The sequence below is a fragment of the Ursus americanus genome, chromosome 11 (assembly GCF_024610735.1).
Source record: "Ursus americanus isolate L20-20 chromosome 11, mUrsAme1.1.p, whole genome shotgun sequence".
Lineage (NCBI taxonomy): Eukaryota > Metazoa > Chordata > Mammalia > Carnivora > Ursidae > Ursus > Ursus americanus.
The window spans coordinates 37,404,688-37,421,814 of NC_142137.1; the positions used below are offsets into that span (position 1 = coordinate 37,404,688).

The 17,127-nt window shown below is 37.8% G+C and overlaps 1 protein-coding gene across 17 annotated transcripts in view; it reads left to right on the forward strand.

The window, feature by feature from the left end:
* The window catches only part of PKIB (cAMP-dependent protein kinase inhibitor beta), a 192,504-nt gene extending 187,389 nt beyond the window's left edge, over positions 1–5,115 (forward strand). For 16 of the 17 annotated variants that reach the window (XM_087865434.1, XM_045798583.2, XM_087865441.1 and 13 more), the window contains one exon: positions 2,630–5,114. In XM_087865434.1, the coding sequence (XP_087721560.1) occupies positions 2,630–2,697 (68 nt within the window). In that variant the 3' untranslated portion in view covers positions 2,698–5,114. Of the gene's footprint in view, positions 1–2,629 lie in introns of all 17 variants that reach the window. The other variant, XM_087865440.1, reaches the window with a different exon arrangement.
* The last annotated feature ends 12,012 nt before the right edge of the window (positions 5,116–17,127 follow it).

A 17,127-nucleotide genomic window follows, 5' to 3' on the forward strand; every position in this document is an offset into this window, starting at 1 on the left:
CACAAAGGGCCTTAACTCCCTCCATCCTTCAATCCATCATTTGATTTAGTGCCCACTAGGTGCTAAGCACTGTTCTAAAAACTAGTAGCATAGTGGTGAATCAGAAAAAGTCTTGCTGTCACGGGTCTCCATCTCCAGTGGGAGAGTTAAATTATAAACAAGTAAATAGATGTCAACAGTGATATGTTCTATCAGAGAATTAAATAGGATGTTGTGGTAGAGTGACAGCGTGGCTTTAGCCTGAGAAATTAGGACAGCCCTAACTGAAACCTGAATGACGATGGTACGTTTTGAGTCGCGGCTGATGGAAGTGGCAGGCACACAAAGATCAGAGGTTAAGTGTGGTCTTTGCAGAAGCAGCAGCTAGGAAAAAGCTCTTAGAATGGACATGCCCCCAGATCCTTTCTCTCTCTCTTTCTGTGATCCTCACCACACCACTGCTCTACTTCAAGCTTACAAATGACATTGTCTCTGATGAAGTCGGTGGTCCATTCTTAGTCTCCATCCTACATGATCTCTTGGCAGTTTTGTCATGGTGGATCGTGCCCTCTTCCCCTCAACACTGTTCTTCCCTTGACTTTTTGGACACTCCACTCTCCTGCTTTTCTTCCTGCTTTACTGGCTGTTCTTCCCCCTGCCGTTGTTTTTTTATGTCCCCTACCTCTTAATGGATTAGATGGTACCAGAACTCAGTCTTTGACTTCTTTATCCGCATTCCCTCCTCTTGAGATCCCAGTCATATTCACGGGGGTAATAGTATCTTCTTGATACTAGAGATTTGTTATCTCTAGCCAGAAGCTCCCCTGACTTCACACTCACAAATCCATCTGCCTACTTGATCTCTCTGCTTGGCTATCCAACAGGAATCTCAAACTTAAAGGGTAATAAGGAGAACTCCAGATATTCCCCCGACACCTGCTCTTCCTGCCTCTTCTCCATCTTGGTGAATGGCAGTTTCACACTTCCAGTGGCTAGAGCCACAATCTTGGAACCATCCTTTTCTCCCCTCTTTCTCTCGATTTTATATCTAATCTGTCAGCAAAAATTGTCAGTTCTACTTTCATATTTGTCCAGATAGCTGTCATTTTTCACCTAAAAGATCTCGTCTCTTGGTACCTCTCTGACTCCATCTTCCAATCTTTTTTCTCCCTACTGTCCCTCTTGCAGTTCCTTCCTGCACATTGATGCCTTTGACCTTGCTGTTCCCTCTGCTTGGGATGCTCTCTCCCTGCTACCAGCATCGCTTCTCGAGCATGCCCTTTCTCCCCAGGCAATCCTATCTAAAATCGCAACCTCCAGGCCCCAACACTTCTTGACAACTCCTATTTAATTTCTTCCATAGCACTTCAGACTCCTCACATACCACATATTTTACTTGTTCTGCTTGTTCCCCATATCCCTCATTAGAAGTCTCCTGAGAGCTGGAATTTTTTTTTCACTGCTTGGTACATAATACGTGCTTAATACATATTTCCTAAGTGAAAGTCGAAGAACTGAATAGAGTCCATCAGATTTAACTCCAGAGATGCCAGTGATGATTTCAGTAAGCACTTTTGGGGAAGCAGTAGAGACTTATTAGTTTTCATTTAGAATGGAGACAGCAAAGATGATACATTTTAAAGGATAAAAGACAAGACAGCATGTGGAAGAATTGTGGTTGAAAGAAGGCCTTTGTTGGTGTGAAGTTGGTAGTGACTTGAGGAAATGAGAAGTCAGGAGAAAGGGAAAGTGAGGTGAAAGGGAGGCGGGGGTGATTGTCAGAGTTAGCTTCCTGATGAGGCAGAAATGGATAGGATCCCCGATCATGAAGGAATAGACCTGGAAAGTCTGAGCAGGACCAGGAATGGCTCCAAAGGTGTGGGTGAGTGTGATTGAATAGGGCCCTGGGCTCAGAAGAGATTTGCACTTCGTGTCATGCCCTACTGTTATTGTGTTGAAGTTTTCTGTATCTTTTGAACAAGGGTCCTCCATTTTCACTTTGCACTGGGCTTCAATAAATTGTGTAGCTGGTCCTGAAGAGCACATTTTCCATTGTAATAGGAGGGAGGGTAGAAGGAATAAGTACAGGTGATGGGGTTTTAGAGGTTTGGTGGCAGAAAGTCGAGGGAGCTTTTATCGGATGGCTTTGATTTTTCTTTTTCCTGTGAAATAGAAAGTGAGATCATCTCCGAGGAGCACAGGAGTAGAAAGTGTGAGGAAGTCGGAGAGGGTGTGATGCACTATGGGGAGATCATTAAAGGGGTGGGGCGATGGAACCACTTGGTGAGGTCCAAATTGTGTCTCTGCACTTACTAGCTCTGTGACTTTGAGCGAGTCACTTAACCTGTTTGTGCTTGGATGGACTAGTCTATGCATGGAGATAGCAGTAATACCTCAGGAGACTGCCTGGCGTGTACTACTTCTGGAGAATAGGAGAGAAAGGTAACTAGGAGAATGTAGATTCCCAAACCGACCCATATTTCTTTTCTTTGTGTAATGTCCATATCTAGATTGAGGGCAAAGCATGTCTGAATCAAGGAGAAAATGATTAGGGTGCATAAAGGAAATCCCAACTGTTTCATTCCAGTATAATATGAAATATATTTCACTATATTCTATAAGTGAATGAAATTATTTGGTTTTTTTTTAGATGTAACAAAGAAAAATGAAGAAACAACACAAAGGCAATTGGAAAAGGCGAAGAAAGAAGAAAAATGAAGTCTCAAAAACTATCAAAAGTACTGAATTTCTGTACATTGAAAGACTTGGTGGCTCTACTTTCCTGAGAGGTTTGATCTGGTAGAAATTATGGTAACATTGCAGCCCTAAGCAACACGTGCGTATTAGACAATTTTGTTGTGATGCTACTCACTTGGGATGCAACCATGATGTCCAGTGTAGGTTATTAAAAGGCATATTACTTCCAAATTGCACCCAAGGAAAAGGTTAAGAATGTATGGTCACTTAAATACATATCATTATCTATAAACCCAACAAAATCCACTGCTCTCTTTTGGATTTACTTAGCCAGATGTATTTTTAATTCCATTTTTACGGTAATGGATAACCCATTTCTTGGTAAATATAAAGCAAACACATTCATTTAAAACTTTATGGAATTTGTAGGACATTATGAGGTTTTTTTGATGAGAAGGAATAATAGTAATAAATACATAGAGAATATTTGTTTTTAACCAAAAATGCACCATTTTCCCCCAAACCCTAAAAGGATTTGAAAAAATTGCAAAAGTTTGACAACCTAAATATATTTCTAGTATGTTTTTGTTTGATGCATTTTGCTTCTAGCCCATGCATACTGTGATTTTTCATGTAGACTCCTAGAACACAAAATTTGTGACAAATTGTTTATACGGAACATGCCTATTAAATGAATTTCGCTATCTTCCTTAACTTCGGTGTATGTGTGTGCATATATTTTTCTCTAATATGAGTTATACAAAACACTTTACTAGTTGCTTTATACTGTCTTTTTTTATTCTTAGGGCTTTTGTGTATTGTGACTTGTTTCTAAAATGATTTCCTCAGGAATGCAGACCTTAATTTTTATATCTTTCCTAAAGTAGCTAACATAATCCATAAATATTTAATGAATGTTGTAGTTAGAATTAGCAAAATACTTGCTTTTAATATATATTTAAGCATATATTTTAAAAGGAACAAAAACAAAACCAAAGTTTTAGTAAATTTTGATTTATTAGACATTTTAGGAAAATAACAAAACTCTGAATTTTTAAAAAATGGACTAATGAATTTATTTTCATTTTCAGATATATATGCATGCTGTTATATTTTATTTGATTGTTGACTTAGGCCATGTCTGTATACAGTAATCAAATAAACTCTTCACTGTTCAAGAAACTTGTTACTGATACAAGTCTTAATTTTATCTTCTTAAGTATACCAACTGAAAAATGGCGACACATTTTAAAGGAGGACGTTAATAAACTTATAGTATAAATCACCTCCTACGTATTATTTCATTGGCAAAGTCTAACTTAATATACCAGAGGGGTAGATTTCAAAGAACCCAATTGTTTGCTCAAATACAATTTTTTTTGTAGAAGAATCTAAATTAGTATCTTAAGTGTAGCACTAAATTAATATTCAATAAAATGTATTGTAGCCATTAAAACTATATTTCAGAGAGTTATTGAATGACATGCTATTATGTAAACAGTATAAAGAGTATTAGAGTAGAACAGTAGTTTTTAACTTGCAGGAGAGTGATAATTTGGGCTCATAGAGGACATTTGGCGTTCTCTGGAAAAGTTTTGAGGCCACTACGGTGGGCGCCAGGGAGAGAAAGCGCTACTGCCATCTAGTGGGCAGAGACTTGGGATGCTGCTAAACTGCCAAGCATCCTGCAATCTTACCGGGAGACCCTCACCGCAAAGGATCATCTGGTTATGCGTGTCAGTAGTGCTGAGCCTGAGAAACCCTGGAGTAGAGTTAAACTGTTAAGCACGTGGGATTTTTTTATATTATTATTAAGCATTAGTACTTTATTGTCTATGAATTGCCAGATCATTCCTATTGTCCAAATATTTAGTATTTATACAATAATTTCTTTTTTTGATCTGTGTGAAGGAATTACACACATTGGATACATTATAAAAATATGATGGCCAACATCAAATTGAGTGTTCATAGCTCCCCTGTTTTCTTACATTTATAAAGACTCACTTTCTGAAATAATTATTGGTTTTTTTGCCTCATTCTTTTTTTTAAGTTTTTATTTAAATTTTAGTTAGTTAACGTACAGTATAGTATTAGTTTCTGGTAGTACAATTTAGTGTTAACGTTTACATATACCCCGTGTTCATCACAAGTGCCCTCTTTTGTCCCCATGACCTATTTTACCCATCCCCCACCTCCCCTCTGGTAACCATCAGTTCGTTCTCTATAGTTAAGAGTCTGTTTCTTGATTTGCTTCCCTCTCTCTTTTTTTTTTCTTCTGCTCATTTGTTTTGTTTCTTAAATTCCACATATGAGTGAAATAATATGATAATTGTCTTTCTTTGACTTATTTTGCTTGGCATAATAATCTCTAGCTCCATCTGTGTCATTGCAAATTGCAAAATTTCATTCCTTTTCATGGCTGAGTAATATTCCATTGTTATTAAATTGTGTGTGTGTGTGTGTGTGTATATATATATATATATATATATATATATATATATATATATATATAATATCTTCTTTATCCATTCATCAGTCAATGGATACTTGTTCCCATAATGTGTCTATTGTAGATAATGCTGCTATAACATCAGGGTGCATGTATCCCTTTGAATTAGTATTTTTGTATTCTTTGGGTAACTACCTAGTGGTGCAATTGCTGGATCATAGGGTAGTTCTATTTTTAACTTTGAGAAACCTCCACACTGTTTTAACAGTGGCTGCTCCAGCTTGCATTCCCACCAACAGTGCAAGAGGGTTCCCATTTCTCCACATTCTTGCCAACACCTGTTGTTTCTCGTATTATTGATTTTGGCCATTCTGACAGGTATGAGGTGATATCTCATTGTAGTTTTGATTTGCATTTTCCTGATGATTAGTAATGTTGAGCATCTTTTCATGTCTGTTGGCCAGCTGTATGTCTTCTTCAGAAAAATGTCTACTCATGTCTTCTGCCCATTTTTAAGTTGGATTATTTGGGTTTTGGGTATTGAGTTTCATAAGCATGTGGATTTGAGATCCCTATGACTTGAGTTTGAACTCTAGCTCTGCTACTCACTAGCTGCATGATCTTGCACAATTTACGTCATTTCCAAGTCTCAGCTTATCCTCTGTAGAACGGTATGAAGTGTAGTACGTAAGTTGTAGGGTGAGTGGAAGTAGTAAATGAGCTAGTATATGTAAAACACTTGATGAATGCCTGGCAAAGGATAGTTATTTAATAAATATTGTCTAACATCATCACAGTTTTTATTCCAGATGCTTTGCCATTATTCTCTGGTAGCAGAGGTAGTGGGCAGCTGGATTCGTTAATTTGGCTATTTTCTGTCTTCCTGTGTGATTTCACAAACATTCCCAGTTCTTGGTGCTGGGAGAAGACACTATAATGGAAATTGACGATTCATGGTAATTACCATATTAGTGCAATTCAGACATGCTAATGAGTTGCTGACAGGTGACGATATTATCCTTTAACAAGGAGTCAACTCACTAACGTTTTATGACAGTTACTGCAACAAAACAGAATTTTGAGTATTTAAATGAGTAATTTGTTCCATGAAAATGTAGAAGAAAAAATTAACAACTCTTAGGTCATAGTATTATATGATATTTATTTCTCATTTAGAATTAGAAGATAAGAAATGAAGCCATGTCCTTCCTCACTATTGCTGGTAATGACACACATTCCAAACATATATCCTAAATCTCTTATTCATCACAATGCACACATACATGTCCCATTATGTACATATTTATAAATATTTTGGGTTACAGAAGGTATCAGCCTTGTTGAATATTTACTAATGAAAGGATTTATTTATTTTTTATTGTTTTTATTTATTTTTTTGCAAAGATGGACTCCAGACAAAGGAGAATGAGAGATCAGTTGTAGTTTAAAGGGAACATTGAATTTGCCTACCAACTTTTTGAAAAAATCAGGTTTTTTTTGGGAGAACCTTTGCCGTTTTGTCAAAGACAGTGTCAACAAAACTATCTAGTTGGGGCTCATTAAAGAAAGTCTCCAAGTCCATTTTTGCCATTGTCTATTTATAAACCACTTGCTTTAGTCAATAGCTGTAAAGTCTTAATTAATACTGTCAGATAAACCAGGACAAGAGGGAATGATAGAGCTATAAAGTGGTTATTTGGAAACCTGACTATAAAAGAGGAGAAAGCAGAACAAAATAAAACAAAACAAAACAAAAAAACATTCTGTGCCATGTGCCAAGAGATCTTTTTGTGATCTGGGCTGGAAGGGTTGGAACTGTCTTAGAATGTGAGGGACTACAGAGCAAGGTGTCCTACTTGCAAAAGGAAATGGTACATTAGCTTCAGTTTTGCCAGCTCAGTTGGCTTTGGCCAGTTTGGGCAGATGACGGTGGTAGAGAGTGAGAGAGAGAGAGAGAGAGGAAGAGTTACCAAAGCACACTAGCCTATTGCCTTACCTGACACCTCAAATTCAAATTACAGTTCCGCCATTTGCTGTCATGACTTTGTTATTTTAGTCTCTGTGCTTCAATTTCTTCAATGTGTAAAATGGTGAATTATGTGAATCAAATGCATGAATACTAGTAAAGTGCTAAGGAAAATGCCTGATACGTAGAAAAGCTATTATTACTATTATCATTATTAATAATTGCCTGAGCATAAAGAGTGGCAGAGACTTTAAAGTGAATGTCTATTCTTTTCTCTGTTATTTGCCGAAGTACATTTTCCTCCTATTCCTTTGCTGTCTTTTCTTTCCATGAGCAGCAACTCTTTAGCTAAAACCAGGACTGATTGATCAGAGTGGATTCCATTTTTTCCAGAGTTATTGATGACAATTCTTATTGAACATTGAAAATCTGCAGCTATTTAAAAACGGAAGCATCGGCTCAAACAAAAGGCTGGACAGGTGTTGTTGCTCCCTGTTAAAATTCTAGGACAGATTTCTTATTGAGCTCATACCAATAGGAATAATGATAATAATATGTATGTATTGTATAATAATAATTATTATTATATAGCCATTCCTTGAGTGGTGCTTACTAAGTACCATAGTAGATCCCCCTGATCATACAAAATAGTTGCTAATGTTACTCATTTTACAGATAAAAAAACGGATTCGGAAAGTGCCTTTAGGAATTCACACAAGTAAGAAAGTAGCAACAGTGACCTGGGGTGAGGATCTCAGAGCCAGGATGTGCACTGTCTCTCTGGCACAAAAAGGCCCTCTGTTCAAACCATCTTATCTGCCAGTCTTATTAAGTTTTTCCAAATTCCACTCAGGATTCCTAAAAAAAAAATGGAGAAGTTGTATATAGGCAGCATAGCACATTAGCCATCAGGAGGCACCTATGTCTTAGCACCAGGAATCTTATTTATTTGTTTGGCATTTATTCATTCATTCATTCATTTATATTTTATTTTATTTCCAGGAAAGATTTTATATGACAAGTGCAATTGCCGTTTAATTCGTACTAACTTGTAGGACTCTGACAGACGGAAATTGGTGAGGAGCTCGTGGCTCTTTTGGGTGGGAGGTTATACCCTGGAAATGAGGCAGAGGCATAGAGGGTGCACTGAAAAGAAGAGAGGGACCACACCCAAACCTGACGCATTTCACGTTTGTCCTGGGGCTGCCTCTGGACTGGAAAGGGCACATTGATAATCTGTGGGAATCCCAAAAATATTCTGTCATGAACTAACCATAAATATCTTAAAAGTAGGGCCACACACAGGCAAATGAAATGATCACCTTTGTTCCGTGCAGATCTATTTTGGGGTTTGAGTAATAATTGGCCGCGATGGTAGAGAAGCACTTGAAGCGCCAGGTGGGGGGATCCCTACAGAGGCCTCGGGGAACCATTCTCAGAGCAAGAAATTAGAAAAAAAAGTCTTGCCCCACTTTAGAGTGTATGGAATGTGCTTTGATAGCTCTTTGAAGGCTCTCATGGTGCTTTAGACATATTAGACCTCCAAACATTCCAGTTTTACAATAAAATTTTCACCTAATTTGGATGTCAGTGGAAAAAATTCACTTTTAAAACATTTCCATTATTTGGTATTATAAAGATTGTGGAGAACAATAGAAAAAAAGACGGGAGATGTCAGTCAGTAAATGTGAATTTGGTTGCAGAATTGTGACCTAAATATAACCTAAATTATATTCTTTGGGGTAAATTTTTTTTTCATATGCAAGAATTACTCAAAACTGACACTAGGTGGCGCTGGCACCGCATTTCTTACTGATTTCACGTGTGTCAAATTTAATCCGTTTTCCTAAGGTTTGCAATTTGTTTTGTTTTGATTTGTTTGGTTTTACCAATTCTGCTCTGTGCGTTGTTCAGGATTTTGAAAAAAAATGAAACAACAACAACAACAAACAAAAATTACAGTATATCAGACACGATTTTTCTGACATAGTATAGAATTATGGGCTAAGAAAGTGTGCTCCTCTCTGGCTATTGAATTTTTAGGACACCCTATGTTCTCAGGTACCAAAAGAGGGTGCTCTAATACATCTTAAAAATACACTTCTTAGAAATAAGACTACAACTTTTTCTTCCATGCAACAAAGAGTTCTTTTGTCTGTACAAGAGGGTCGACTGGGTTTCTCTTTTTTAAAATTTAAGATGGTTATGCACAAATGTCTTATTCATTAAAATAGAGTTAGAAACAGTTCTGAATTCTCTACAATCTTAGATTCAGAACTGGCCTTTGATGTTTTTAAAAGTTAAAAGTACTATTTTCAGCTGTGGCTTTGAGACTTTGAGAAGCCCCTGGCAGCTTGAGCCCAAGTAAATGGCATTCGAATATGTGGCTTTTTTCTTGATTTAATTAAAAATATCTTCTCTCACTTCAGAGTTTCTCTTCCACTTAGGAGAAAGATGGGTCTCATGAAAATAGAATGTGGGTTAATGAAGTGATCATTCCTGGTCTCCCAAGGTCAGGAAGGGAAGCAGGGGAACCTTTTCCCATAACTTGCCTTGCACATTGTGTGGGAAAGTTGAGTGCACAAAGGGGACGCTGGCCAAGTAGTCTTGGCAAGGTCCCTGCTGGGGGTAAGAAGCCCTGAGTACAGCTTCTTGATACTTCTGCAGTGTTGTCACTGGACACAAGTTCCCAATTCAGTGACAGGCCACATGTGGGTGAGCAGGGAGGGGAACAGAGAGATAATGCTTAATATGCATTAACTGTTAACACTTAACATACATTAAAGACTGTTACCAGGGCTTTATGTGTGTTCATTTATTTCTCTTAACAGCACAACATCTGAACAAAAAAAAAAAAAAAACCAGGCCAGAGGAGTCCTTGCCCAAGATCACACTAGTAAATGGCAAAGTCAAATTTCAAACCAAAGCAGGTCAGGAACAGTACCTGTGCTTGTAACCACTGACTTATATCATCTTCTCGAAGGAGAGCAAACCCAGCGTTTACTATATGGCTGGTACTTTCTAAGTGCTCTACCAACATACGCACTCTTAATTCTCATATCCCTGATGTAGACATTATCGTCCCCATTTTACAACTGAAGAAACTGAGGCACGGGCCAGTGAAATGTTTAAGATAATGACTGAAGTCAAGGGTGTGCTTAAAGGTAAGATTTTAAAACAAAGTCCATTTGAAGAATGTTCAGCAGCTGCAGAATTGAGCCCTGAGAATCTTCCCCTGGGATTCTCTTCCTTCAAATGCCGCCGCCTCCAGGCTGTCCCCGAGCCTTGGGCCCCCTCCCCAAATGTTTGTCCCCCACTGGTAATTGACTAAATGAATGGCCCCACTCTGCCGGTGGGAACAGCTTCTTCCTTGCAGCAACGGATGTTCAGCCGGTTGCTCAGGAGATGCTGTGAGGCTTTGTTGGGGGGGAGGTTGTTCCATCAGAGGCCATAGACCCAAGGAGATAGCTTAGCAGTCACTTCAGCTAGTAGCAGAAAGTGAGGACCAGTGGGCTGGATGATTCTGTCATGACGAGGAACAGAAAATCCGAAAGAGAAAGGTTCTTTTTCATTGACAAGTTCTTTTCAAATACAAGCATTCTTTATTTCTTGGACTTCGGTTTTCTTGTATGTAGAATGAAGTTATTTAGAAGTCCTCTAAATCTAATGTAACCCTGATAGTTTCTGATTTTCAAGCTCATTTTAAGAGATACCTTGAGAAATGAAACTGGCTATCAGCGTAGTAGAACATATACTTTAAGCTCTCAAACAAATTCATATTTTGTTTGTTTTAATTTTTTTCTGGCTACTTATTTCCATTTTCCAGCTAAGAGGAGGCAGATCGGACATTGTGTGTCTACATATTCAAGAAATGAGTGATAATATAAATTCTCAGTATTAACTGAAGAAATGATCAGAGTTTCCCTAACAAGTAATACTATGTAAAACTTTCGCTTACTCAACTTGATTGCATTGAGTGCCTTTCTAAGCTATCCTCACTTTCCCTCCCTGCTTCTTCAAGATACGGAAATTGGCAGCTCTGCACTAACACGTCTGACTTCCCTGTGTCCTGAGACGCCATAATACACTTGGGAAGGAGTCACCTCATCCGAGTGGCTAGTGACCATAAGGACATTCTTCCCCCTTTCTTAAGACTTTCACCCCTTGAAATAATCTATGACTCCTCACCTCATCTGGTCCTTATTCTTAGATGGCTCTGGAATTTGAGGTCTTTGGCAACAATGGTCAGAAAGGAGAGGAGGGAAAACCTCAGTGGCTGCCTTTCCAGATGCTCTTTTCAGAGTATCTCCTGCCTCCCTGAATACAGGCTCAGCTGCAAATGATGGACAATGCGATTGGTGGAATGGGAAGAGCATTTCAGTTATGACCAAAGACTGAGAGGCGACAGAACTGCACATGGCATATTTGGAGAGAAATGGGCTGGTGTGGTTGGCAAGGAGGTACAGAGAGCAGTGGCAGATATGGGAAATAAAATCAGAAACGAGATTCGGAACAGATTCTAGAGACTTGGGAAAGGCAGGCCAAGGCATCTGGGCCCTGCCCTGTAGGCAATAGCAACTCACTCCGAGAGGTATTCTGTTTGTTGTTTTGAGTAGCGAAGCAATAAGATGAAAGTTATCAAACACCTTTAAGTTATAGAAATGAAAATATTTATGTTCTATTCTTAGTCAAATGAGAAATGGGGGGCAACTAACCAAAACTAGCTAAATCTGTCAAAAAGCTGTCCACATCAGAACCAGATCCGGAAGCTGTGAGAAACCTCAGTCCACACCAATGACTGCTCAGCATTCACGGATTCCCCTCCCCGAACCTTCATCGAATTCTTACAAATCTAGCTCACCCTAACTAGCAATCTGCTAACAAAAGCGATCTCTCCTCAGATCAAAGGTTCTTCACCCATTGTTTGTTTTTGCTGTTGCTTAAGAAATAGCACTTCAAATGCCCTCAGCCTTCAGAGAAAGCAGAAGGATGTGGAAATTAAAGTCTGAATCACTGTTGTCTCTATGATGAAGACTTCCTCATTTTAATAAGCTGGTACTCACCCACGCTCCGGTAGCGTCAGTAAGCAGAATTCCCATATTTATGAAAGGTCTACAATGGAGTTTTAGAGTAAGCAGAATTTCCAAATTTACGAAAGGTCTACAATTGAGTTTTAGAGTAAGTGAGCAGAATTTCCAAATTTACGAAAGGTCTACAATTGAGTTTTAGAGTGAGCAGAATTTCCAAATTTATGAAAGGTCTACAGTTGATTTTTAGCATAAGTGAGCAGAATTTCCGTATGAAAGGTCTACAGTTGATTTTCTAAAAAGGAACAAAATAGTAACCAGATGGTAATTGACAGGCCAACTTTAAAGGAAAATATTTGTTTTGGTCTCTTTCCTAAGGGAAAGAAAGTTTGGATAATTAGCAGAAGAAAAGAATAAGAGAAAAAGCAAGAGGAGAAGAAATACTAAAGATAATATATAAAGAGAAATGTGAGGAGGAATAGATATTGGAAAATAAGGGGAAAAAATTACCCAGGTCTAGAAAAATAGAACATGAGAGAAAAAAATTTAACTGCAGATTTTGCACCAAATGGTTGCCTAGGCAACTTAAGTAGGAGTGGTTCTCTCTCTACTGAACAGTTGAAAGACGCCCTGAATTTAGAATCTGCTCCACGAGTATCAGCTGGAAAACAAACTCGTTTCAGGCATATTATTTATGGGCACTGCATTTTGTATATTATGCTTTTCTCCTAACAATAGAAGTGGTTGATTTCAGGGTTTGGGAGGGTAATAGAAGAGGAACAGGAAAACTGAAACACAGGCATGGTGAGGATTTTGAAGTCAGATTAGCCTAGGATGGCGCATTAGTATGTGTAACATCAAGTAACAAACTGAGGAAAAAGTAAATTAGGAAGCAGCTCAAAGCCCATTTGGCAACAGGAGATCATCTTTACAGATTGCCGAGGATGCTGCTGGAAAGCATTTTTCCATGTAAAGAGTTTGGTACACTTGAAACCATTTAGTGTAGAGACCAAAAAAAATGTTACTTTTTACAAGACAGTTCTTTACCTTCCATTAATATGCAGCTCCGAAGGATTCTGTTAATACTGTTTTCTGCTTAATCAAATAGTTATAAAGAACAAAAATATTTTAAAATGCTTTACTCCCCCTATTTGAATTTGTCTTTCCTACAATTTACTGTATTTTCCAGAAAATGTTAATATTACATTATTATAAATAAACCCATCTCTACAAAGTTGTCTTTCTTGTATTTTGGGGCTGAATTCTTGGGGTGTGTGTGTGTGTGTGTGTGTGTGTGTGTGTGTGTGTGTGTGTGTGTGTTTGGAGTACTGTGGGAAGGGGTGTGGGGTAACAGGAGTTATAAGAGTGGTTGTTTTCCATAATGACTCACACGATCTCTTTCTTTTAAGCAAAAACAGGAATAAAGAGTGTGAGAATTTTTGCTGTTGTTTGGAAACATACTTTGCTTATGTCATCCTATTTTACCTTCATTAGGAACACAGGTTTCTATGAAGAAAACTTACAAAATCATATGCTATCCTGTGGGATAGAATGAATCCTAGATCATAAACGTTTATGCTTATAGACAACAAATTGGAAAGGCATAGCATGAAATAAAATTATCTTTGGCTTTTGGCAATTGTTTGAATTTCCTCCTTGGGAATCACTTTGCCAATCATTTACTCCTCACTTTCATCTAGCAGAGAAAAAAGCAAAATCTAAGTTCACAGCAGGACCAGTAGCAAATCAGATGTAATACTCAATCCTTGGGCACCTATTTGGATTAAGGTCAAGATTTTTTCCAAGTAAGAATGAGGGAGAGAAAGCCAAGAAAAGCCTGGTGGATTTTTGCTCGGTTGTATTTATTTTCCTGGATCTAGGTAACACTGAAAAGAAAGTCAAGCAGATACACTACATCTCTGCGCAGTTTATATCACTTATGCATACATTTTTTAGGTCTTTTTATGTTTTAGTTGAACAAGATAGCAGCACATTTTAATTCCTTGTTTTAAAAAGATTTATTTATTTATTTATTTATTTATTTATTTATTTATTTGAGAGAGAGAGAGAGCGCGCGCGCGAGAGAGAAAGAGCATGTGACAGCAGGGGTGGGGCAGAGAGAGAAGGAGAGACTCCCTGCGGACCTCCATCCCAGGGCCCGACCTCCATCCAGGGACCCTGGGCCAAAGCCAAGAGTTGGCTGCTTAACCCACTGATCGATCCACTCAAGAACCCCATCACACATTTCAATTCTAACCAAATCCTACGAAAGAGTAAAAAAGTGATCTAATTCAAAAATAATGATTGTAATGAAATAAATATTTTTGGACGTTCCAATCTATTCAGGTAGTATATAATGTTAACATAGTGTATTTCTTGCCTGCTGCCTTCCAGGTTATACTCAGAGATTAGCAAGTAGCTGGGTGTGTGACCTTGGTTCTCCTCAAATATTACAAGAGGGAATTGACCCAGATACTCTTTTACAAATTCTATTCTGAAAAAGTTCTCTAGGTTTGACTATTTAAGAAAGAATTCATTATATAAAACAAAAGAAAGATAAAAATTGAGCAAAATATAATTACTTAGACAATATAAAAGGATTCAAATAAAACAATATGAAAGGTCTTAGTATTCGAATTAAAAAATAAATAAGAGATGATACTGAAGTGGGAGAGCCAGGTTCTTGTCTGACGGACTCGAAGAATGAATCTTGCGGACAAAGGAGAGTGAGTAAAGCGATAGTTTTATTAACAAGGATACAGAAAAAGCTCTCAGGAGTGAGAGGCGTCCTGACAGGGTTGTCAACGTGGGCCTCCACTGACAGTCTTTTAATTAGAACTGATCAGGTAGCTTGTGGCCTTCACATAATCGTGACGTCTTGGTTTGAGTAAGGACTGGTGATAACAGCTTTGACCGCTTCTTCTTTGGGGTCTGGTTATTCTTGGTCGGTCACACTGTGACTGCCCTAAGAAGACCCCGCCTCTGGCGCCCAGGGCAGGGTGGTTTGGTTTGTTCCTTTATCTCTGGTGTCATTAGACCTCAGCATTTCTGGCATTTCTGTGAGCCTGATCACGTAGCCCCCTACCTGTCTTTCCCTGCCTAGCCCCGCCTGTCCCTTACTCAATGAGACCCTTCAGATGTCTATCAGTGGGTCATATGCTTGGAGGATGACTGCCAACATATATCTTGAGGGGTAGAGATAAAGAAAGTTTCCAAAGGAACTTTTATATGTTAAAGCAGACTTACAGGATCCTGGGGGTCGAGCTAAGATTGCCTTTAGCCCTTAGCGAAGTGTCAACATCCAGGCAGTTGTGTCCCTAGGGGAATGTCACTGTGCCTGTTTCAAGGACTTGTCAAAGCTGTAAGTAGTAAAGAAATTCATAATTTTTCTTCCGTCTTTGCGTCCCACAAATAGTTCACAAAGGAGGAAAAACAAATGTTCGAAAAAATAATGAGAATGTGAATAAAATACATATTTTATTTTTTCCAACTATTGAATTAGCCAAAATAAAGCAATATGGTGTGGTGGTGAAGAGCCTGGGTCTGAGGCAGACAGACCTGAAGCAATTGCTGTTAGCCTCTGAGATTGCCAGCCGTGGGCAAGTCTCCATTTTCCTGCAGCAAATGGAGACTAACAATAGCACCTACTTCCTCGAGTGATTAATGATGATTTAAATGAGCTTAATGTGCTCAGCACGCTCCTAATATATGTTAAGAGTTTAATCTTAATAAGTTATTGTGTGTCTCATGCTGGTGGAAATGTACAGTGGCACAGACATTTTAATAAAAATTGGATGATGTATTGATGAAATATTAAGTAGTTCTTAACATGCTTTTAATAGTTTTTAATAACATCATAAAGTGGATCTAGCAATCTTAGTTTGGGAACCAAAATGAATAAAATGTTCTTAGATGGTCCTTTTAGCAAAGACCGTTAACTTCTAAGCTGTTTTGGTTCAGCACCTCATTTTATGAGAAAATGCACACATGCATACATACACACACGTACGTATGTACATATTTATACGTGTATATAAATATAGAAAAACAAAAAACAAAAGTCTATAAAACACATCAATGTTGTTTAAAGGGAATATTTTATCATTGTGTAATAAATTCTCTATCTTATTTTGAAAATTGAACATAAAATTCTATCAAAGTTAAGAATCTATTTCAGGTGTATTTTCCACAGGTATGTTCATTTTTTAAAAAAATTTTTGGAAATGACCACAGGTCTCTAAAATTCTTAACTGTACAGTTTTAAAAACCTCACCACTTGCAAGTTTATGCTTAAATTAAATAAACTTATTTATTTGCAAAGATACTGACATGTTTCACTACTCAACTGAATTATTTAACCACATTGCATATTTTTCATAAAAGATTCTTAAGAGATTCTTCTATTTTAATATATTGACAATAAATCTGTAACTACTTATAGTTAGACTACTTAATCTCCAGGAAGTATGGCAGTATTAAGGATAGAACATGTTTTTTTAGCTAAGAAAATACCTTTTCTATTTGTTGAATTGCACATAATAAAACAAAACTACCATTGATAATAAATAAATTCATTTATATTTTCTATAATAGCTATACATTTCATAGTGTCTTACAGTTTTTAAGAATATATTCAGAATAAAAGATGTCCAGTAATTAAGATATACCAAGCTTTTTTTTTTTTTTTTAAGATTTTATTTATTTATTTGCCAGAGAGAGAGACAGCCAGGGAGAGAGGGAACACAAGCAGGGGGAGTGGGAAAGGAAGAAGCAGGCTCCCAGAGGAGGAGCCCGATGCGGGGCTCGATCCCAGGACTCTAGGATCACGCCCTGAGCCGAAGGCAGATGCTTAACGACTGAGCCACCCAGGCGCCCCTAAAATACACCAAGCTTAAGCTTGACCACAGTTTTTAATATTTGGTGAGAATGACCTCATATCTTTTAAAAGATGGTTGTCACAATACTCTTAAATGTAAAACCTTTTGCTTATGGTGGTTCTTAATTCC